Below are 23,901 nucleotides of genomic sequence, written 5' to 3'. Positions count from 1 at the left end.
TTGCCAAAAATCAAACTTACTATTTTTAGTAATTTCTATTTTTAGTAAGTTTCTATTTATAGTAAGTCATTCATGTGTCCTGTTTTAGGCTCTAACTCTGACATTTTGGAAAGTTTCTATTTTGGGAAAGTCTATTTGTGGCAGGATCAGGCTAGCAGACAGCGAAGAATCAACATGCACAATCACTTCTAAATCTGGAAAGTTGAAAGCAGACAGGCAGGGGTCTAAAATGGCTAAGTATGAGAATCATCCCTGAAGTGGAAGGAACAAAATTGTTCTAAGTCTGGAAAATCCACCTTCAAAATCCCCAAGTGGCATCTCAGCACAGACAGTGGTCAAAATTTGGCTAAGTTTGGATCTCCTATTCCAGAAGAGGAAAGCAAGCATGATCATCCAAGTCCAGAAATTCACATCAATCCACTAATGTCATCCTGATTCGAAAATGGCCTAAAATTTGACTAAGTCTGGAAATTTGGAAGATCTTCCAAAATCCAGAATTTGCATTATGATTCCTATGGACTTGAAACCACTCTCAAACATCCTGACAATATATATGAAATATAACTTAAAGTATAAGATTTCTTATACTTAAATGTTATATTTCATATATATATCCTGACGAAGAGCCTGAAATGATGGAAAAAATCCATGAATCCATGAACGTGGTGAAAATGCGCCCAAGATTGGGCTGGGGCGCTGAATTGAAGATGCCATTCACAAGTGCAATAATCCACCTCTCCATGGACAGAGCCAAAATGCGCCCAAGTCAAGGTTGGGGCGCTAAAACCAAGAATGAATTCACAAGTGCAATAATCCACCTCTCCATGGACAGAGCCAAAACGCGCCCAAGTCAGGGCTGGGGCACTAAAACCAAAAATGAATTCACAAGTGCAATAATCCACCTCTCCATGGACAGAGCCAAAATGCGCCCAGGTTTGGGCTGGGGCGCTGAATCCAAGAAGTCATTGACAGAGAGAAAATTCATGAATCCTTGGCATGGTAAAAAAATTTCATCCAAGCAAAGAATTTAAAATTTTGCCTAAGGCACGAAATCCAAGGAGTCAAGGAGGAATAAAAAGAAGAATTCCCCTCGGGCGAATTTTCAGTTATGCTATTTTTAGACATCAAATCCCGGCCAAATATGGAAATTTTTATAGATTCAGAATCAGGGTGAAATTCTTCATCCAATGAAGCTGGCTCCTAAATTTTAGGAGGATCCCTAAAAATAGGGATATTGAAAAGGAGACATGTGAAAATTTGGCTAAGTGATGGAAATTCCTTCCTTCAAGACATAATTCCAGGAAAGGTGAAAAATTGACTAAGTGTTGGAAATTCCTTCCTTCATGACAGAGTTCCTGAAAAAGGTGAAAAATTGACTAAGTGTTGGAAATTCCTTCCTTCATGATAGACTTCCTGAAAAAGGTGAAAATTTGGCTAAGTATTGGAAATTCCTTCCTTCAGGACAGAATTCCAGGAAAGATGAAAATTTGGCTAAGTATTGGAAATTCCTTCCTTCAAGACAAAATTCCAAGCAAGGAAGAAATACACCCAAGGATGAATTGAACATAAAATTTCTAAGGCAAGGAAGGAATCAGGGATGAACTGAACAAGAAATTTCCCCTCCAGGGAAAAAATTTAAAAATCCATTCTTGGGCATCAAATCACATTCAAATTTCAAAAGTTTCACAGATTTGGATTTGTAGGAGAATTTTCTCTCTCCTGGACCGCGGAACCCTAATTTGGAAATTTTCCTAAAAAATAGGAAATGTGCAGAATTGATGAAAAACCTTCTCTGAGCAAGGAAAGTTGAAGAGACTTCAAGAAATTTCTTACTGAATCGAATTTTCCCTCTCCAACAATTCCAGATGTGCAGGAGCGGATATACGACGGCAGGGTCCATTCGCATGGCGAGGATCTATTGAACGCATGGCAGTATGGTGGCACATTCATTGCCATATCTGATGATGGAGTTCCAGCCACAACAAAGAAGCAAAAGAATAATGCAAACGTAAGGCCCCCTTGGATTACCAGCAAACACATCAGCCGACTGAGTCACGTCCACGCATTAAGGAACCTTGGAGTCGATTGTTTGAACTTCTTGCAATCTTAGCATGCAATCGTACTTTGATCAAGAGAGAGTGAAGTGACCGTTAGGCAACTTTATTCTGTGTTAGACGCTGTCATAAAAAACACGTCAACAAGTCTCTTATGCAAAGTTTGGAAGAGTCATAGTATTTGCTGTCAAGATGTGAATTTGGCCATACCACTCTCTGACCTCAATTGCTGAAACTCCAAATTGGTTGAGCAGTGCTGGATAGTGTGCTAGCTGAATAGCATCATATCTAGCCTTCAGGTGTTTGGTGTGCCACTTTAACTGCCACTTTGATCATTCATAGTGAACAAAGACATTCGTGAAGATGATTTTTATAGAAATCTATAACTTCTATTTAGCAATTGTACCAAGTTTGTCTTCTTATTTTCTTATCTATGAAGATAGATGTAAACTGGGTGGGATTCTACTTAGGTTGTTTGTGCTGCAGTTTACGCCGAGTCAGATGTTTTGTCTTGTTCCCTGTGTCATGATTATCTTACCAGACAATTTGCTTCGTCATCTAATACCAGAAGACAACTGATAAGCCAGTATTCTTCTTACTTTGTTCCATGCTCACTAGGAAACTCTGGTTCAACGGGAGGGATACAGTACCTGTACCCAAATTTCTTGGTGATCAAGGTTTTTGTTGATGATAATGTACCATTTAATATATTTTGTTATGATCAATCATGCTATAAAATTTACTTCCTTGCTTCATGTTTAATTTTGGACTATATTAAAATTCAAAAATAACAAGCTTCAGTTTGTCATTTACTTTGTAGGTCTATGGAAATGTCGCCACTGCAGTTGGGTCTACCCAGGAACAAATCCTGGAGTAGAGTTCATACAGAAACACAAAGAACATTGCGAAGGTATGAATAATAAGGAAGCGTTGTTTGAGCAGGTCTTCCCTGTCAAGCTTGAATTTCAGAAGGGTTAGTTAAACTCAGATGTTTCATATGATGCATTGTTAAATGGATATATTTTTTGATTGTTAAGATTTGCTTTTGTACAAGATTAGGGATTGAATCATCTTTTCAAAACCATGTTATTATACTGTGGCATTGTGCTTCATTCCAGTAGTTCGTTCATGCCTGTGCATGCCACTCTTGCATAAAATATGAAATTTGCTAATTTGTCTTAATTCTTTTAGCGAACTTGCAAATTCTGACTCCCCTCCTAAAGTAAAATGCTTGTAACTGGGTATCATATTGCTGAAAAATTAGTGTATTGCACCTGCCAAATAAAATAAATTCATAATGAGTTCCCCTCTTTGAACAAAATAGTCTCCATATACCTTCGAAATTCAAAATAATTGAAAGATTGCTGTTTGTTTCTACAATCCAACATATCCAAAATATATAGTATCAAATATATGGTTGCAGCTTGGAATGTTGTGCGGATAAATCAATCCCATGGTTTTTAAAAATCAAAGATAGTTGAAAGAGTAGTGTTTGTGTTTAATATTATATACAATTTATAAATTGAGATATGATTGCAGGCTCTCAAATCAATGCAAATTTGGACAGAGGAAGTGAAACTATTGATTATGAAAGTAAAGAAACTGAATTTGTTATGTCTGAGATGGTGAGCCAAACCATGACAGAGAAGCAAAATGATCAGAAATGGCCTAGTGCAGAAGGCATTCGGGAAAGCTATTATACAGATTCAGAAACTTCCACTGGGGCATATGTAACTCAATCAATTCTTACAGGAAAGTTTAATCAAATAGAAAACATAAAAAATGAAAAGAGTGCTTTTCTTGATTCACATATTTTTTCAGAGATTGGAAGTACTGCTACTGTGAGAGATGAAGGGCTTACGAGTAATGAATGTCAAGACAAAGAAGAAAATTCAGTGATTAAAGAAAATCATCATTGGAATGGTGTGTTCAAAACTGTCTTACAGCAATCACAAGATGTATTTTTAAGGGAAAAAGATGAGAAACAACTGAGAGAAAACCAGATTAGGATACTTGAGAAAAGTGCATTGGAAGGAAACGTAGAAGATATTGTCAAAATTCTGAAGGAACAGCAATCACATGACTTAGTTTGCCCTAACTGTGGATCATGCATAACTAAACGAGTCATTTTACGTAAAAGGAAGCGGACAAGTCTGGTTTCAGAAGGTAATACTGATGTACGAGCTGCTGTATCAGAAGAAGAAGACGAAATAACTGGAGACCAGAGCAACAGGCCAGACATTGAACATGTTGAAGAAACTGAAGCTTTTGGATGCTTGGCATGCTTTTCCCTTTTCTTCCAAAGAGGTACAACTCTTTTGGCATTCAACTCAGAAAATTTATTTATTTCTTATGCATTATGACATATGAAAGCATGTAAAATCAGTAATGGGTATGTAATGTGTAAATATATGCAAATAATTTGGTAAAAGCAACTTACTTCATGTATCAAGATAAAGAAAAACTATATTAGTTGAACCTCATTCTCATTTAGAAATTAATACTAATCAAACAAGAATTTGGATCACCAATCACTACAAAAACAATGCAATATACATAATGGTTAGTTTTAAAAATATTTTAACTGTAGGTTTTGTTTTTCTATTCTAGATTGCAAGAAATAAACTATCTTGGACCACCTTGAATAAAGATATGAAAAGTCCATGATTTTACCTTTTTTCTCCGATTTAGTACAGTTCCAATTTGCTATCCTTCTCTTTAGTAGAAAGGAAATGTGTTTTACTTTCTTCACCAGATATAATCCTCCCCTCAATGTTCTTAAATAAAAGAAAAGAAAATTCATCTCCAATTATTAGAAATCACCTGTAGAATGGATGTTCATGTGTTTCTTCTTGTCAAAGTGATTCTAGAGAGGACCCCTCTTTTATTGTAAAATTTATTTACAGATATTCTTGTTTGTCTATTCATTTTTAGTGGAATAAGCTGATAGAACAACAAAGAGAAACGGATGTTTTATGAAGAAAAAATTTTCTACTTTAAGTTTGGTTGCCCCTTAGAATCTTCTAATTGGCATGCTTTATCTGGCCCATATTTACAGATTAAGACTCTCTGAGGATATTTGCTTCTGATCCACAGTAGGACTGATGTGTCCTTTCAACTTCAACTTTGAATAAAGGTTTTAAAGATATTTTGCAAATTTATGAAAACCAAATAGATTTTCTGGCTAAGCTGGACTTCATGTCTGAGAATTATAGTTATGTTGCAACATCTTCCTCTTGTAAGTGAATTTTGTCTTCAATTTGTATGAGGATGCTCAAATATATTTTTAGCATATTAAAGTGTACTGCTTTATTGAAAACTCTATACCTGATTTTTTTTTTAATCTGAAGAGCATATATGCTTCTCCTACTGAGCAGGACTTATGTGATAGTATGATGTCCATGTAATAACTGGTTATGTTGGAGACCATTTTTTTCAAAGCAATAAATTGAACTGAGTTAGAAAAATGCTGAAATACTGGACTTAGACATGTTTGCAGGATGAGGTGTCTGAATCGTTTTATTGTATAGCTTGAGACAGCCTTTGTGAAGCTTTTTAAAATTACATGGTAAATGAAAGTTTAATATAATAAAAACTTTGAGAATGCTAAATTCTGTCAGTAACCGCCCACTTTCTAAAGATGGCCTTCAATGATTTATCCTAGAGAATTTAATAATATGACAAGTAAGGATTGCCTATTGTTTTAGTGTAAAGAAGGATCATACATGAATGCTTTGCATTCGACACAGAACTCTTAACAAGATCTCTATGAAAAAACTAGGCACCGATTACCTCCGATTGATAATTACTTGATCAATTGCAAGATGTCAAGGACGTTCCATAGTTGGCCTAGAAGTTGGGTTATTGTAGTTTTCAAAACAATGTGAGGGTTGTATCAATGGCTTTTTCACCATTCTGATTGTGTAATATTTTGGATAAATTTGCAAGGTTGATGAATGGCCTGCTCTGAGGAAGCATCTATTCATGTATGATGTACCTGGATCACATTCTTGTTTTCAACAATATATGGGAAGATGCATTATTTACATCAAGAATTGGTGATTTTAAAGAAGTGATTTAAATTTGGATTTGCAAGGAAATCATTGGTCTATTCTAGACTATATGGTTGGTAGCTTGAAAATAATTGAATTTTCAAGGAAACAATTGGTCTTTTCTAGAGTATATGGTCGGTGAAGGAGAGATGGGGATTGATCTGTAAATGATTGATGCTATTTTAAGATGGCTTAAGTTGTCTAATGTCACTGAAGAAAGAAGCTTCAAGATCGTGTTGCTGTTCAATATTTTTAAATTCTTTTGCCTCGTTTTTCCAAAGTTTTAAACCCTCTATGTGTTCTTATGGCAAGTTGCAAGTCTTTTGCTTGGGATAAAATGCCGCAAGTTTCTTTTGAGGAACTCAAGTATTAAGTCAACAATCTTCCAGCTTCGGTTTTGTTTTTGGCTTTACAAAATTGCAACTAGCTTTTGAGATAGAGTTAGACACATTGAGGTATCTGATGGGACTGGTGCTAATGCAAATAGAAAGGCTAGTAAGTATTTATTCCAATTTGTTTTCAGGGGAAGTTATTAATTGACCATAAAACCAGGAGTTGCAAACATTAGTGCAATAAATTATGCTAATACATCTTCATAGACCATCCAAGTGGTGAAGAAGTGGAAGAATTACTTGATGACAAAGGAAATAATTGTCCATAACTATTATCCATCGGTATAATATTTGTATACACAAAATAAGTAATAACAAGCACATAGTTTCAAATCGATGTGGTTTATTTGACATTTCTCCTTGGCGATTAAGTCTAATAAGTGCACAAAAATCAAGGCAGCCAATATACTTTCTAGGTCTATTATGTCAAAAATGAAATCTGAACCATAGTTTGAAAACTTTGTCATTATTTCTACTTGGTGACTAAGTATAATAAGTGCACAAATATCAGGGTAGCCAATAGGTTTTCTTGGTCTGTTATGTTAAAAATGCAATCTGAACCATAGTTTGAAAACTTTATGGTTGCTCGCACTCGTAGGGCTCGTGAGTAATTGTGTGTCAGAAACAACATTGAGTAACTTGCGAAAATACTTGGCTTCGAGTCTCTGCCAAAACTTGCCATGATTGTAGGTGAAACATCACCAAAACTTGTCAAAATTTTTCCCAATTCACGAGTTAAGTTTGACTCAGCCAAATAAAAGTGATAAAATGTGGATGTGATTTCATTTGCCATTTAAAATCCATGTATTTGAGATGCTGTGAGGGTTCAATTTGCGATTTTAGGATTTTGACCATTCGATGCTGCTATGGTCCACAAGTTTAGGTTCTATTGCTCTAGACTCTAGAAAATACTTTGGCTTTAGTCAAATTTCTATTGCTGATAAGACAAGACGATAACAACCTAGATACTCAATATTATCATCATTCACACAATATTCAACTTTTAAATTCAAAATATAAATGAGGAGTATGTATGCTAGTGAAATATGTGGGAATTGTGATCCATATTTGAGGCATAGTTTGCGTGTAGGTAATTAGCATTTGTTCCAATAGTGTTTGGCTTTATTTTCCTACTTTTTATAACCATTAAGGCATAAATTTGAAGCTAATTAGCTTAAATGTGTTTCTATGTTCTACATATAATTGAATACATACTAGATCAAATTTTCATAGAAATTCAGAGAATTTAAATTCCATCTCTTGAAGGATGTGTGTTTCCCATTGTACCAGTAGACTATAGAATACAAAATTTTATAGAAGTCATAAACGAATCCTAGGAAACTTCAAAATGTTCAAAAGTAAAAATACTAGGTATGATGAGGTTTTAGATAAACCCGTATTACCAAGAAGTATAAACAGCATTTAAAATTAAGAGAAATTAAGTTTTTTAAAAATTCCACATGACTTCGAATTGCTCAAAAGTGAAAAACTAGGTATGATGTGGTTCTAGATGAACTTATATTACTAGAAAGTGCATACACCATTTAAAATTTAAGAGTAGTCAAAATTTTAAAAATTGTTGTCATTTGCTATTGCTATCTAACATTTATTAAAAATGTTTAAAATTAAACAAGGATAGCTTGTTAACGATGATTTTATTTTGAGCTATTCCTCATGTATTAATTCTTTTCTGCTATTTTCCTTTTCCCAGGTGTGATTTCAATTTTTTGAAAACAATATATAGCATCCATGACTATATCTAGAAAGGTGCCAAGCCTAAGAACCCTTGTGGGAAACATGGGATAGAATGTCAAGAAAAGGGAATGGTTATTTACTTATATGCAACCATTCTTGTAAAGATATGAGAAGAGGTATAAATCATCTAAAATATCACCTTGCATAGTTCCCTTGCTGAGATGTTGTGCCATGTACTAAAGCAACTCTAGAGGTTTAGAATGAGGTGAGAAATCTCCTTTTTGCATTTGAGCAAAAAAAAGAAAAAGAAAAAAGAGATCAAAACAGGCAATGAGAGCATCACTCACATTTCACAAGGTCAAACAATTGGGAAGATATGAGGTGCTCTTCTTCCATTAGGCCATGAATATGAGGATTACGCAGTCATATTTCTAGTTTTTTTGTTCTTTGTAACATTCTTAGTTCACAACTTTCATTGGAAGGTATTGCATGGAATAGGAAATTGCATCTTGAGGAAGAGTTGGCATGTGTCAAATATTATTAGGACAATAATATTCCCTATAATGTTGTTTCCAGTCCTTTTTGGAAGGCATTGGTTACTACATTGATTGTGTCAAGGGGTTCAAGACCCCAAATAGTTATCAATTGAGTGGGCCATTATTGGAGGATGAAGCCCAAAACATATATCAGCTACTAGAGGAACAAAAATGGATTCAGAAAAGCAATGGCTGCAGCATTTTATTGGCTGGGTGGAAAGCTGCTAGGAATAGGACACTCATTAATTTTTTAGTGGCTTTAGGAGGACATATGGTATTTTTGAAGTCTCTTGATACCTTTGGTGAAGTAAAACTTGCTGGGACCTTGTGTAGATTGTTGGATGAGTTAGTGGAGGTAGAAATAGATAATGTCATCCAAATAGGTTTGGACAATGCATCTCCATATGTGTAAGCCTCTAGACTACTAGATGTGAGGCACCACAAATTGCTTTGGAGTCTTTGTGCCAACCATTGCCTTGACCTTCTCCTTGAGGATGTAGGGAAATTAAGCTGGATGAAGAATCCAGTGAAAGATGCAAGAAATATGTCAAATGCATCTACAATCACACATGGGTTCTAAATCTCATGAGAGAGTACACTAATGGAAATGAACTCGTGTCTTCAAGAGGCACACACTTTGCCAGTAATTTCCTTATTTTGTTCAATATAACAACTATATTTCCTAACCTTAAGTGCATGTTTGTTAGTGAGATGGTTGGAGAGTCCCTACTACATGAAATTTGAAGCAAATAGGGTCATGAAGATAATTTTTGATGATGCTTTTGTTAAGACTGTGGATGAGATTATGAAGGTAAGTTTTTGATCAAAATTTTCTTTGACTTTTTTTAACATTGTTACAAGTTTTTAATATTTTTATTTTTTAATTTGCCAATTCTAATTTTTAATTTTTCTTTTTGTTTACTTTAATTTTGTCCTTTTTCATTCACTCTTGTCTTAGGTGTCATAACTATTGGTTAGGGTTGTGGGATTGGTGGATGTGGACAAAAACCCAATGGGGTATCTATACGAAGCCATAGATAGGGATAAAAAAGAAATAGCATTTTTATGGGTTGAATAGCTGCAAATATGAACCCATATGAAGCATTATTGATTGGAGGTGGAACTCACAACTTCAACAACACATTCATTCCCTTGCCTATTATTTGAACCCCAAGTTTTTCTTCTCCCCTTCATCTAGTGCAGATGTAGAGGTTATGCTTGGTCTCAACATGTGTATTGAGAGTTTTATCCTTAATTACAACCTTTGAGATCTTGTCCATAATGATTTTCAAAGATATAAAAAGGCATAGGGGGCATTATTTTGTTTATCTTTATGCATTTGTAGGAGAGACTTTGTAGCCAAGTAAAAAAATGTTATGTTAATTTTAGTTTAGATTTTTTTTTTTTAAACTCCTAAGTTTATTAAAATTCTTAATTTCTTACAAAGTTATAAATGTCGTTCTTGTAGATTTGTTGTGGGAAAATTTTGTTGCTTCAACACTAATCATCAATAGCATGTCATTTGCATTTTACCCCAGCCCTGTAGCACTTTCGGTTGTGAGTGCAACTAGAGTGTTTTTGAGGCCATTCATAATACAAGAGTATTTGGTAAAAATTAATTGAATTCATGAATGATCGAAGGATCATTATATAGAATACAAAGAGATCAATGTTTTTGTAATGTCCCCGATTTTGGCCTGGAATTGTTTGTGTTTGATTTTTGGAGAAGGGAAAATTATTTAATTCAATATTATATAAGTTGTCTCATTATATTCATTTAAAAACATACGTGAGATGACTTTATATTTTATTAAATTAATAAAGTGACTGAAGTACAAAATAAAAATAATTAATAAGTCACTCAAGAAATAATATTAAAATATTATTTTATTAAGAGGAGAAGCTTCTAGAAGCAAACTGATCCATGTGAGGAAAAGGACAAAATGGGAGAGGTGGCTCATTGTTTTGGCATAGGTTGTTTGTTATCTTCTCTTGTATTGTGGTTGTGGAGCCAAGGGCTGTCTGCAGATTTGGTCTTAGGGAATGAAACCTCCCTTTGATCTGCATAACTGAGGGGTTGAGAGATCCTCCGAAGGGTTGCCTTGAGAGTTAGGGACACTCAGTTCTTCATACTGAGCTAATTAAGATTTGATATTAGTTTTCATGGTGTACGAATTTGTTGAAGATTTCAGCTTTGGGTGAATGGTCTTAACAGCTCATCACCTTGACATACATGTGCATCGATTCTCATTGGGAAAGAAAGGCGATTTCAGTAGAAGATCAATTGAAGGTGGAATTTGGGACATTGCTGGCCATGGAACAGGTCTGAAGCAAATCAAGCTTTACCTCCCATCCCTACGATTTTGCTCTAATCACCTTGTTTGAGCATTAAAATCTTTATTTGAGGCCAGTGATATTTTTGAAGATGTTAGGCAATTCGTTTTGATGTGTTTTTTGGGGTGCATTGTGGAAGTTTCAGTTCTATATCAGTATGAGATAAAAATCGCAGCAGATAGCCTCCTTCCCTCTATTTTATCTATCACTCATCTATTAGGCATAGAATCTCATCATTGAAGGTTGCACTACATTTGTGAAGGGAAAGCAAACTCTTTAGGAGAAGAATTCGTGTGCTGGTTGTTACCTTTCCATTATTATCAGTCATAGTGATCTGCAGCACGGGCGACATTAGGGAGATATCTGATTTGGCTAATGTGTATGACTTAAGCACCTGAATCCATTCAGGAGGGCAGCGCTACACAAAGAAGAAGGCATCAATCATTATTAGGAGGCAAAGTGAAGGACGAGCAGCTGATTATATATTTATCCTCAGACCTCCATATCAGCTACAGGGGCGATTTGGCAAGAAGGTTGAAATAGGACCATTGGAGACTTCAAGATCAAGGATATTGGTTGCTTCTTCAAACACCCAGCTAGGCGACTTTCAAATCAGGTTTATTTGGCATCACTTCATGTGCTATCAGATTTTTGGTTAATATCCATAGCTGTCCCTTATCTTCAGAATTACTGAATATTGAATGCTAAGGGTTCTGGTCATTAGTAATGATGTTGTAAAAGCTTAATTGATCATCATTCTGAATAAGAAAGGAGAAACAAGGTTGCTTTCCAATTGCATGCAAGTCTGAAGATTTCATGACAAGTGTTTGATGTAATGACAGCTAGTTGTAAGTCTTATGTTTTAATGTCTGAATGAATGTAATAGTTTTTGAACTAGTTGTAAAACTATCCTAGGCAATCATTCTTCAACTAGGAGTCATTTGTAGCTATGCTTGAATGGGAAAATGTGGTTGAAAACTCCTATACAAGTCTGAAAATTCAGAGACATGCCTACAACATACACAACAGCAAGTTACCAGCCAACTGTTTGACAAAATTCCTTGCATTTTCTAGACCTATTTGAGCAAGGGATATTTCAGTTTCTAATAAGAAACAACTAATAACGAATACAAAAATAGAAACTACTAATATCTACATTATATTACAATATTGACCATTAATAAACTGAATAAAGATATAATTCTAATACCCTCCCTTAATGGTCAGTCTGTCTACTACAAGAAGTTACCCCCTAAACTTAACAAACTTATTCGGATGTAGGAACTTGGTGAGGATATCTACAGTCCGGTCCTTAGTAGGAACATATTGTAAATCCACAGATCCATCATCAACCAGCTTGCAGATAAAGTGACAATGAAGCTCAACATGCTTGGTTTGCTCATGGAAGACTGGATTTTTAGCAAGTTTTAGCACCCCTTGATTGTCACAGAAGAGGGGTGTAGGATCTTCTTGAGACAGCTGGATTTTTGAAAGCATTCGTCGAAGCCAAATCGCCTCACAAGCTGCTTTGACTGTTCCTCAATATTCAGCGTTCGTCGAGGAAAGAGCTATGGCTTGCTGCTTCTTATTGGTCCAAGTGACAGCACTTGTGCCCAAACTGAAGACATACCCAGATGTGGACTTTCTGTCATCAACAGATCCTGCCCAATCCGAATCTATGAAATTGATGAGTCTGGGATCTTTGGTCCATCCATAAAGGATGCCAAAGTCTGAAGTGCCCTTGACATAGCGCAGGATCTGCCTCACTGCCACCCAATGTTTTGATGTAGGAGCTGTCATGAAGCAGGATATGTAACTCACTGCATAGCTTAGATTAGGTCTAGTGGAGGTGAGATAGATTAAACTGCCCACTAGTTGCCTGAAATCGTATTCATTCTCAACTGGAGAATCGGATTTGGCCGACAACTTCAAGCCTTTCTCCATGGGTGTAGATGCAGGTTTGCAGTCTTGCATTCAGAACTTGTCTAGCAAAGCCTTGACATATTTAGATTGAGAGATAAAGATGCCATGGGTTTGCTGCCAAACCTCAACACCTAGGCAGTAGTGTAGAAGCCCAAGGTCGGTCATGTCAAAAGACTGGCATAAATTCTGCTTGATTCCCTGAACCAAAGATGCCGAGCTGCCAGTGATGATCAGATTATCAACATAAATAACCAAAATGATGATATCATTGCCAGTAGTCTTGATGTACAAATTTGAGTTGGAAGGACTCCTCTAGAAACCCTGATCTGTGAGGTACTTATCAATTTTCATGTACCATGCCCAAGGTGAAAGATCCCCGATGGATCTCTTTTACCAATCTGCTGTAATTTTTATTTATTTAAATTGATTTTTCCTGCTTATTAATATTTTCTTTCAGAAATAGACAGAAGTTGCAGAAGGGTTGAATTCTTTTTGTATTTTGATGATTTTTCAACAAGTAAATAATGAAGTACAAGTACATGAACAAAGTACTGAAAATGAAGTTCATATACAGCCAAAACAAATTCGATTCAAGGCAGATTTCTGAATATAAAATCAAATATTTGACCAGATGAAGATTTCCAATAATTTCAGGAAGATTACAATCAGGAATAATTCCAACCTGGATGCTGAAAGAGTAACATAACTAGGAATGAAGTTGTGGCAAGATTCCAGCCCTCCAAGTGCTGCACGTGGGAAGGAAAGTGGCTGCCAGGTACAGCCGTACGGCTGCCAAGTACACCCAACTGGTTAGAAACCCCAAACCCCACGCTGAACTCTGTCAGAATTGCTGAACCTCCAGAAAGAATGCCGTACAATCTCCAAGATGCTAATAGCTGCAAACAAATCCAAACCACTGTATTGGGGCTACGTCCCAAACAGGCAAGGCATTGGGGTTGGCGTCCCAGATGCTGAAAAGCTCTTCCAGAGCCAAATCTCAAATCCAAGATGTAAAATGTGTAAAAGATAATCATAGAATGAAGCTCCTATCCCCTTATAACCCCTCTCAATTGCAAATCGAACCCTAATTGTCTCCAAGTGGCGTGGTCTAGTGGAAATGTTATAATTTCTTATTTTAAAGTGGTCATGTTACTAGAAAATGACCTTTTTCCCCATAGACAGAAATCCGCTCACTGAATTGCCCTGAGACCAAAGAGAAAGATTTAAAGAATTTCAAGATCTTTCCAACGAGCTATCACACAATAGGATGCGCATCCAGATGAGACCAAAAATCCCCTTATTACCCCAAAATGGCTAACAACTTAGCCTTATTTAATTATTAAACGCTAACTTAGGAAATATTAAAAATATAACCCAAATAGCCACAAAATGCCCAACTGACATTACAAACCCTAAAATCATCCTGTCACCTGTCTGTGACTGAAGTCGGAAATCAAGGATTCACTGGTAGTCTCATCCCTAAAATCTAGGGATGTTCCTAAAATTTAGGAAACAAGCCCAATCTCTTTGAAACTGAAACCATCTAAAAGGTCATGAATAACCTCACGACTGGCAACTGTCACGACCTCCTAAAATTTAGGGATACCCCCTAAAATCTAGGAACTGCTCCAAACTGGCTCCAAACTGCCTGTAAAGCCAAAATCCAATCACTATATGCACTGAATGAGTCCCAATCAACCTCTGCTAGCCTACAAGACTCCAATGATAGGCCAACTCCTCCGTCTCCGATGTCAACTCTAGAAAGGGGACATGACACAAGGAGCTTGTTTCAGGCCAAGAGTGCTTTCACCAGTTTGAGTACCTGATGTTCTTTTCTGGCAACCTTGAATTCAGGAGGTTGCATCATGTAGACCTCTTCTTTTAACTCACCATTCAGGAAGGCACTCTTGATGTCCATTTGATGGACCTTCCAGCCACACTGAGCTGCCATGGCTAGGAGTAATCTAATGGTGCTCATCTTTGCTATCGGAGCAAAGGTCTCCTCATAATCAGTTCTTTCATGCTAAGAGAAGCCTTTGGCAACAAGATGAGCCTTGTACTTATCCAAAGTACCATCAACCTTGTATTTGACCTTATAGACCCATTTGCAACCAATGGGTTTCTTCCCTGGAGGAATATCTGATAGAACCCAAGTGTTATTTTTTAGTAAGCTCTAGTGCTCAGTTGCCATAGCTTGTTCCCACTTAGGTATCCCTTTCGCCTCTGTGTATGATTAAGGTTCATACACATTGTGAATGTTGGCCATGAGAGCAAAATCGACATAATCAGGATGTTTGCTTGTCTTCCGAGCAGTTCAACCCTGGATGAGCTCATCATCATGAAGATCAGTAATTGTCTTAGCCCACCATTTAGGCCAGAGAGTAGAAGTGCCAACATTAGATGCAAGAGGTGCAACAGGATCAAGTTCATCAAACAAAAGATCAGAGGAATCCTGACGAAAGTTAGGTGGTGTAGCTGCATGTCTAGGTGATCTTGCAGGAGAAGGAATTGGTTTAGGTGCAGGAATTGGAATAGCTGGATGCTGGAGCCCTCCCATCAGGTGGACCTAACGGAGATGAACACCCAGGTTTGAAGCCTTCAAAGGTTGATCCTTTGAATCCACAACTGGAGGAGAGAGCTGAAATGGCCCTTGCTCCTTATCAAAAACCACATCATGACTGAAGATGATACGATTTGTGTCAATGTCAACAAGTCAGTAGGCTTTGTGAGTATCACTGTAGCCGTTGAGCATGAGTTTATGGCTCTTGGCATCCAACTTGGTGCACTTAGTATCAGGGATCCAAACAAAAGTAGTGGAAGCAAAATCTTTCAAGTGACTGATTCTGGGCTTGCGGCCTGACCAAGCCTCTTCCGAAGTCTTCTTCTTCACATCCACTGTAGGAGACCGATTCAGAAGATATACTGTAGTGTTAACTGCTTCAGCCCAAAACTTCTTCGAAACACTCTTGTGTTCAAGCATAGACCGGGCCATTTCGGTAATAATGCGGTTTCTCCGCTAAACGACACTGTTTTGCTGAGGGGTGTAAGGTGTAGTGAGTTAGCGCTTGATGCCACGTTGTTCACAAAAATGGGAGAAGGTAGAAGAACATAATTCTCCCCCATTATCAGACTGAAGAGTAACAATAGGGTGACCAAACTCTTTTTCTAGTAATGCTTTGAACTTTTGAAACACAACAAACATCTCTGATTTCAGATGAAGAAAATACACCCATATTTTTCTACTAAAATCATCAACAAAAAGTAGAAAATACTTGGACCCAGTAACAGAAGGAGTGGCCATAGGTCCACAGATATCAACATGGACAAGTTGTAGTACCTTAGAAGCTCTCCAGGAGTTGCCGTCCAAAAACGAAGTCCGATGCTGCTTGCCAACCTGACGTGCTCCACAAACTCCGAGGTTCTGGGTTTGAATTTTTGGCAATCCGATGACAAGATCTTCTTGAGAAAGATGAGAAAGATAGTGCACATTTAAGTGCCCATAACACTGATGCTAGAGTGTACTAACAAAGGAGCACTTGGCTGCCATGGCTAGCTCCTAAGAATCACCAGAATCAACAAGTCTGAAAAGACCATTATCCTCAAGACCCACGACAACAACTGAGTCTCTTGATCAATGATATTGCACTGATGCGAATTGAAGGTCACGCCAAGCCGAAGAGAATGTCTCAAAATCTGACTGACTGAGAGAAGGTTGAGTTCCATTCCTGGAACATAGTACAAGTTGAGGAAAATCAATTTCTTCCCTCTAGACTGAAATTGCACATTGCCCTTTTCGACAACGGTGTACTCTTCCCCACCTCCAAAAATGACTGAATTTGAGTAAGGCTGAAAATTAGTGAACCAATCTCGGCGATGATTGAAGTGGCGTGAGGCACCTAAATCTATATACCACGCAAAAGATTTAACATGGTCTGCAGGTCTTTTAGCCATGAAGGTGTAAAAGTCAGACTCACTCTGCTTAGTGTGCTCTGCTATATTTTATTTCGGTTGTGAACCACTTTGCTTAGCCTGTGCAGCCAAGCATTTATGACACTCGAGCTTCATATGACCAAACTTATGGTAGTAATTGCACTGAACATTTTTCTTCTTTGAGCCTTCTGATGACAGACCAGAAGGTTTCTGCTGAGAAGATTGAGAAGACTGTGATTTGCCTTTATCCTTTTGAAAGGATTTGGTTGCAAATGCTTGTTCTGTAGAGGATGAGTTGGTATTGCTTTTGAACTGTTGCTTCCATTGATCCTGCTGTAGAAGTTGAGTGCAAAGATTAGCGAACTTTAGATCAAAATTGGTTGAAGTGATGTTGATTGTTTCGACAAAATGCTCGTAGGACTTGGGCAAACTTTTCAAGGTTATGACAACCATGTCCTCCGTTTTTTGGCCGATGGCTTCCAACTGGTCATGGATTTCCTTGGTCCGATTGAGATGATCTTGAAGGGACCTGAAGGGATTTTCTCTCTTCCATGACAATAGAGAAGAGCATATTTTCAAACAGAAGGCTTTGCTCTTATTAGATGTCTCATGTAGTGTCTTGAGATGCTCCCATATCTCGACACCTATTTTGCTAAAAGGTATTTGAGGAAGATGGTCGTCGGTCACTGGGAGCTTGATGAGCATGACAACTTCATGATTTTGCTCATCGAACTTGGTCTGATCAGGACTGATTGCAGAAGGACAGGAAAATTTTCCAAGAATCAATTGATCAATAATGCAATACTCAAAAATTGTGAGCATTCGTTGCTTCCAGGTATTATAGTTTCTGTCATTGAATTTTTTACTTCCCTCAAGAAGAATATTCGTCAAAGATGCCATCAGAAAAAAATTGAGGTCAAAGCTATTGACTGGATGATGGCACAAACATCGAGGTAGAAGTTGTCAACGCATGAAATCGCATAAATGTGATGCACTAAAATGAAACTTAGGCAGAAAGTGTGCACTGATTTTGAGGTAGGATTGAAATTTTTTTAGGCATGGATCCCAATGTAGGGATTTTTGATGACCCAAATTTTTTTGACAAAGATCCAGTAGATTTTTCGAAAAACCCAGAAAAGTCCAGATAATAGATTTTTGAAAATGATTTTTAGAAAACCCTAACTGTAGAATCAATATGAAGGGTTCAAGAAAAACCCTAGTCCGCAAAGCCAGAACTCAAAATTGAAAAATGTTAGCTCTTGCCATTGGAAAAAGAAGACCTAGATCATAGATAAATAAACTGTGGGTCATATAAAACTTTAGGGCATAGAAGCAGAAGATTGCAAAAAAATTGCATCATGAAAATCGTAGAATGCAGAACGCGAGTGGAAAAAATCTGCCAAAAAAAATCGAAACCCTTTCTGCGGACAAAAAATAGATGTGTGAGTCAGCAATGCAAAGGCCCACGAATAGAAAAACCTGACACAAGTAATAGAGGAGTTGACGCGCACGCAAAATAAATGCCGTCACGGAAAATGCCGCTATTGTGTAGTATGTCCAGACAAAAGGTGCGATGAAAATTCGCATCGTTGGAAAGAATCATGTTGTAGGAAGAATGATAGATGCGAAAAGAAAATCGCGTGCTAAGACGAGTGGAAACGGGCGTGAAAATGAACAAACAAACGCGCAAAATAATCCATCGAGTCGTCATTGGTAAACAGAGGTCGGGCTTAGTATAGATGCATAGAAAAAAAACAACATGACCCCCAGACGCTCTATTTGCAGAAAACATCGAACACGTGAAACAGACAGAGCGCCCAAGAATAACGGAAACCCTAGACAGGTTTTAAAACTAGAAACTAATTTCAAAAAATTGAAAGATTTTCACCTACGACTTTGATACAATAATACAAGAGTATTTGGTAAAAATTAATTGAATTAATGAATGATCGAAGGATCATTATATAGAATACAAAGAGATCAATGTTTCTAATAAGAGACGATAACAAATACAAAAATAGAAACTACTAATATCTACATAATATTACAATATTGACCATTAATAAACTGAATAAAGATATAATTCTAATAACTCACAAGAAAAACACAACAAATTGACTCAAAAGTGCTTGAATGGCATTGTGGTTGTGTAGTACAATCTTTGAATGCATGAAAAAAAGGTAAAAGGGCAGGGTACACATCATGCACATGAACTTGATGACATTAATCCATATTTAAATGGGGTTACTAAGCCTGAAGATATGAATTCACTGTTTAGTATTAATTAGACACTAATTTGGAGAGGATTGAAGGCAAATGACAAGCAAATCTGGTAGCATATGAGGCTTGAAAAGGTGAGTTTGGTGAATCATTAGGGACGGGTTCACCACATACACAATTTATTCCTATTCTTGAGGGTCTTGTTGAGGTTTTTGTTGAAGATACTGCAGCTACACGATCCACTTCCATGACATCCACACAACAACAGAAATTTTTGAGCTTTAATCATAGAAGGAATTTATGATTTAAAATTTTTGTTGATATTGTAACTAGAAGTATATGTGTATTAAAAATTTGAACTCATTTTTTGGTCTACAAAGTGTATTGAACTTTATTTTTGATATATATATGAAGGAAATCAATAATAGGGTCTATAAATTCAGTAATATGAATGTTCTTAAAACTTTTTTTAAAATCAGTAAATTTGCCGAGTCAGTGCTGGGTTTTTCTAGAGTCCCAAGTTTTTTAATTTTTTGGGTCAGCCAAGTAATTGTTGAGTCCGAGTTTTTAAACTATGATCTAAACCATTCATTTATGAGTTGTAGAGGTGATGTACACAAAAAATGCTGATTTTGGGGTGAGCATGAAACGGAAGGAAAATCTGATTATTAGAGCAAAGGGTATTTGTAGAAGCTGAACACATTTTGACTACTCCAAGAGAGGAGGAATTCAACTAATTCAAACAATGCAATTTGAACTATTTGTTTGGGGAGTAATGTGCACAAGATGCTGATTTAGGGATGTGCACAACAATTATGGGTCTAAAGGCACATGAATTGGAAGAGATATTATTACTATAAAGGTTTTCGGTACAATTTGAACAAGTTTTCTCTATTCCAAAAGGGAGGAGTTCAGTTTAAGAGAGAGACCCACAAGTCCTTAGTAGGCATCCAATTTGGGGATCGAAATATTGTTTTGAAATTGAAGTTGTGTGTGTATTATCTTATGATGCAAGTTGACATGGCCAATTATTTTAGGGATTAATATGGTTGTGAATTCATATTAGCAGCTGTAAGAGAAATTCATAACAGAAATTGCAGGTATAGAGCTGAAGTCAATGACAACATGCATCGGTACATAACAAGATTACTCCCACTCTAGAAGATGGATTTGTTGTCAACTGTAGCTCCCAAATTTTGTCCAACAAAGGAAAATCTTATTGACCAACTCTTATTCCATACACCCAACAAATATCTCATTGATCAACTTTGACTCCATACACCCAACAAATATCTCATTGATCAACTCTGACTCCATACACCCAACAATGTCCATGCCTCTTTTTGTGCCTCACAGTTCATTTACATCCACATTTCGATCCCAAAATAGACCAGCCAAGCTTCAGCCTGTTGAGTTCTAGGGGGTGGGAGATCTCACGACAATCTCTAACCAACATATTGACTTAGCAAACTCCTATACCAAGCTTCAACAAACTCCATATGCTAGCAGTATGAACAATTTGGGCATCCCCAAAACTTGCGATTTGTTGCTTGGTTCTTCTTCTCTTTTCCCACACCTCACACAAACAATAGCATAATCTGCGGCTCACAAAATGCTAAAATACTCATGTTCCCTTACGCCATGTGAGCATGAGATAGGCTCAAATTTCCAAAAGCATTCAAATTGACCCTGCCTTCAGCTTTTTTCAAAGAAGCAACTCCTTAGATGATGCGGCACTAGCAAATAAAATTAATTCAAGCCTTATGATCCTTTACAAATGTTGGAACCTTCTTTCGTCTCTTGTATGAGTTAGACCCTACTTGGGTACGGATGGGAAATACTTCTCAGCATCCATAAACACCATTATTTCTTCTAATTTATTTTCTCATAGCTCTCTATCCAATGATCTCTAAACTTGCAAACCTAGTGAAATTGAGCAAGGACAAAACTCATCAACTTTGAACCCTGCAAACTCCTTGCACAATCTGTAACTTTGAATGAGCTATATTCCAAAATCAACCAGGAAGGATCTTCCATCATTGTGGCTAATCTTCTCCAAGAGGGTTTTTGTCCTACAAAAGGTTGAGATAAACTGATTTCAATCTCTATAAGCTTTTCGAGAACTTTCCAGGAAACTCAATATACTATCACTTTTTAAAAATAAATAAGCCTAATCTCCCATTGATTTATTTCATTATTTAAACATTCCCGACATTAAAAGTCGTTTTAGTAGCATCCAATATTTAAAACTTTCAATTCTTGTTCAAACGAGCTATTATACCAAGGTACTTTAAAAATATTTAAATAAAGTTATAGCAACTTTAGTATAATAAAGCCATTAATATACCCAAGTTGTGGAAATTATTGAAAAGCATCGAAATCGAATATTGTTTGCACAAGAGTGATACCGATGATGAATAATGAGAATTGAGCTTGACTAGGTGGCCTACGATAAATAGACGCCCTCTCCAAGAATCTTGAAGAACATACTAGAAGCTGGAAATCACTTTGGAAAGATTCATAAGTGTCTACAAAACTAACTGAGCTCATTGGCAACATCAAATAATCCCTTTGACAAGGCTAGCATTCATCTAGAAAGTTAGAGCCAATTGCAGTGAAAGAGAAAAAATGGGGAGATTATAGATGGGTGAGTAAGCTAAACAAGCAAGGTAATAAATGAATGAATGGGTAAATTGTAGCATTCAAATTTGTTGTAACATTGGTAATCTCTCATTTTTCACTTATTGGGTAAATGAAAGTAAGGATAGGGTGATAACTTGTTCCATGAGGGTATGCATTCTTGTTATAGTATATAAAAGTCGGATTTGAGAACCTGGAAAAAACTTGAAAGATCCCAATATATCTTGGACTTGCCAACTTGGCAAAAACTCATCAAATCTTGGCAAAATTCCCAAACTTAAAAAACACACATCTATACAATAATTTTTAAAAAAGTGCATAAATTTGAATTTACAGAAAGAAAACTGATAAGTAGAAATTAAATACACATCATTGATACTAGTTATTAGTGCCAATAGTCATGATTATAAATCTCATTGATCAGAGTGTATGTTATCATGCCATATATGATCAAATTCATAATGGCATCTTGTGCTAGTACATCTGTTGCTGTCCATTCTACTTCTCATAAGGAGAATCATAACCTCTTGTATAATACTAAGCTCCACTTTATCACAAGGTGAAACATCTCTTCCACAGATCTGTGCAAGATGATATTTGAGATGGTTTGATGCCTCTCATCTTCCCACAATATTTACATAGTACTTTCCCTATTTCTCCCTCTACAGTTTCATTCTTCTAAGTTGGGTCTCGAGGGTTGCCATTTGATGCGATATCTCAAACAAAAAATTGAATTTGAAACCTTTGCATAAACAAAAATAATTAAAGATTATAAAATGCAACATTGTAAACCCTAGCAGCTAGCTGGATTAAAAAACTGAATAATAAAATCCTAGAATAAAATGGAGAAACAAAAATAATATGAAAATATAAAACACAAATAGGTACATTATTTCATACCTTTCAAATGCTGCAAATAAACTGATTGAATGAGCTCAGGGTCCTCCAAAATGAACATGGACAGCTTGTAGGAAACATTTTGTACAGATGTATGTGTTTGGATAATTATTGCAGAAGAGCAATACCGTTTGAATGGGTGAAGGGAAGCTAAGGGCATACTACTGATGCATCTCATTATTGTGTTGTGCTTCAAATTCTTGTCACAAGTATAGCATGTGCATAGTTATAAGATGAAGAAACAATTTCAAATTATGAAGTTTTATACTGTTTTAAGGCCTTCTTGTACATGGTAATCATATGAAGGACCACTTTGTAATAAATTTTGTAAACCATTGTAAAATATTTCCAAATACAAAGAGGATCATTCATGGTATGGTCCATGGCAATCCATGTAAGAACATGTGTATGTAGCACGTGGTTGAAGAATCAACAAAGGCAAAGGCTGTAACATGTTGTATGCATCAGCGGGGAAGGAAAATCAGCAAATGATATGAATCCTTGGGCTTTGAAGGAGCATGCACAAAAGTTGTAGTGTGCTTAACTCTTATTATAATATTTAATTGACATCCTTTATATGAGTAGGGATAAATTTTGTTCCTAACCCATAGCAGCCATTGTAGCGTGCCTTGAGCATAATAAGGAATTGTAGCTATTGGAGTTTCAGCACAATGAAAGTTGTTAAGGTAGTACACACAAGAAAACTCACAAAAATGGGAGGAAATTTTCTTGTATCCCAAATATAAGCTTTTGTAGGACCAGAAGTTCTCCAAGAAGAGAGGTGTGAAACTGTTATAAATCTAGGAGTAGGTAAGATCAGTCATAGATGATAGATAAAATAGTCTCACAAAATGTGGGATGGACGTGCACCATTGGGGTCAAACCCATTTCAACGGACATGACATAGGTCAAATTTGTGCTTGTGGATATGATGCTTGATATAGAAAAACATAGTATGAAATGAGCAGTTGATTCTTCCACTTCCAGTTCTGTTTGAGTCCTTTAATTTGATGAGAGGCATGTACAAACAACAGCAACTGCATAGAAAGATGGAGATTATTGGTTTCATTATATATAGTGATCTACAAAGTGAATAATTAAAATATTGTATCATTTAGAAGTAGCGAACTGAAGTAGAAAGGTTTGACAAAAGTAATACACCTTTGTTTGTGTATTTGAGAAATATGTTCTGTCGAAGGGTGATTTCCCAAGATAAAAATCGTGTTTT

General features: G+C 36.5%; 1 protein-coding gene across 13 annotated transcripts in view; it reads left to right on the top strand.

Moving 5' to 3' along the window:
* LOC131035152 (uncharacterized) overlaps positions 1–23,901 on the top strand; it is a 258,229-nt gene that overhangs the window by 40,858 nt on the left and 193,470 nt on the right. For 9 of the 13 annotated variants that reach the window (XR_009103920.2, XM_057966796.2, XM_057966797.2 and 6 more), the window contains exons 2-3: positions 2,875–3,027; positions 3,594–4,361. Coding sequence is in view for 12 of the 13 variants with exons in the window: in XM_057966796.2 (XP_057822779.2) it covers positions 2,875–3,027; positions 3,594–4,361 (921 nt within the window). In the remaining variant the exon portion in view is untranslated. Of the gene's footprint in view, positions 1–2,646; positions 2,732–2,874; positions 3,028–3,593; positions 4,362–23,901 lie in introns of those variants that run through there. The other 4 variants (XM_057966791.2, XM_057966794.2, XM_059214842.1 and 1 more) reach the window with 3 other exon arrangements.

Source organism: Cryptomeria japonica, chromosome 11 (assembly GCF_030272615.1).
Source record: "Cryptomeria japonica chromosome 11, Sugi_1.0, whole genome shotgun sequence".
NCBI lineage: Eukaryota > Viridiplantae > Streptophyta > Pinopsida > Cupressales > Cupressaceae > Cryptomeria > Cryptomeria japonica.
This window is presented reverse-complemented; position numbering and strand designations above follow the sequence as displayed.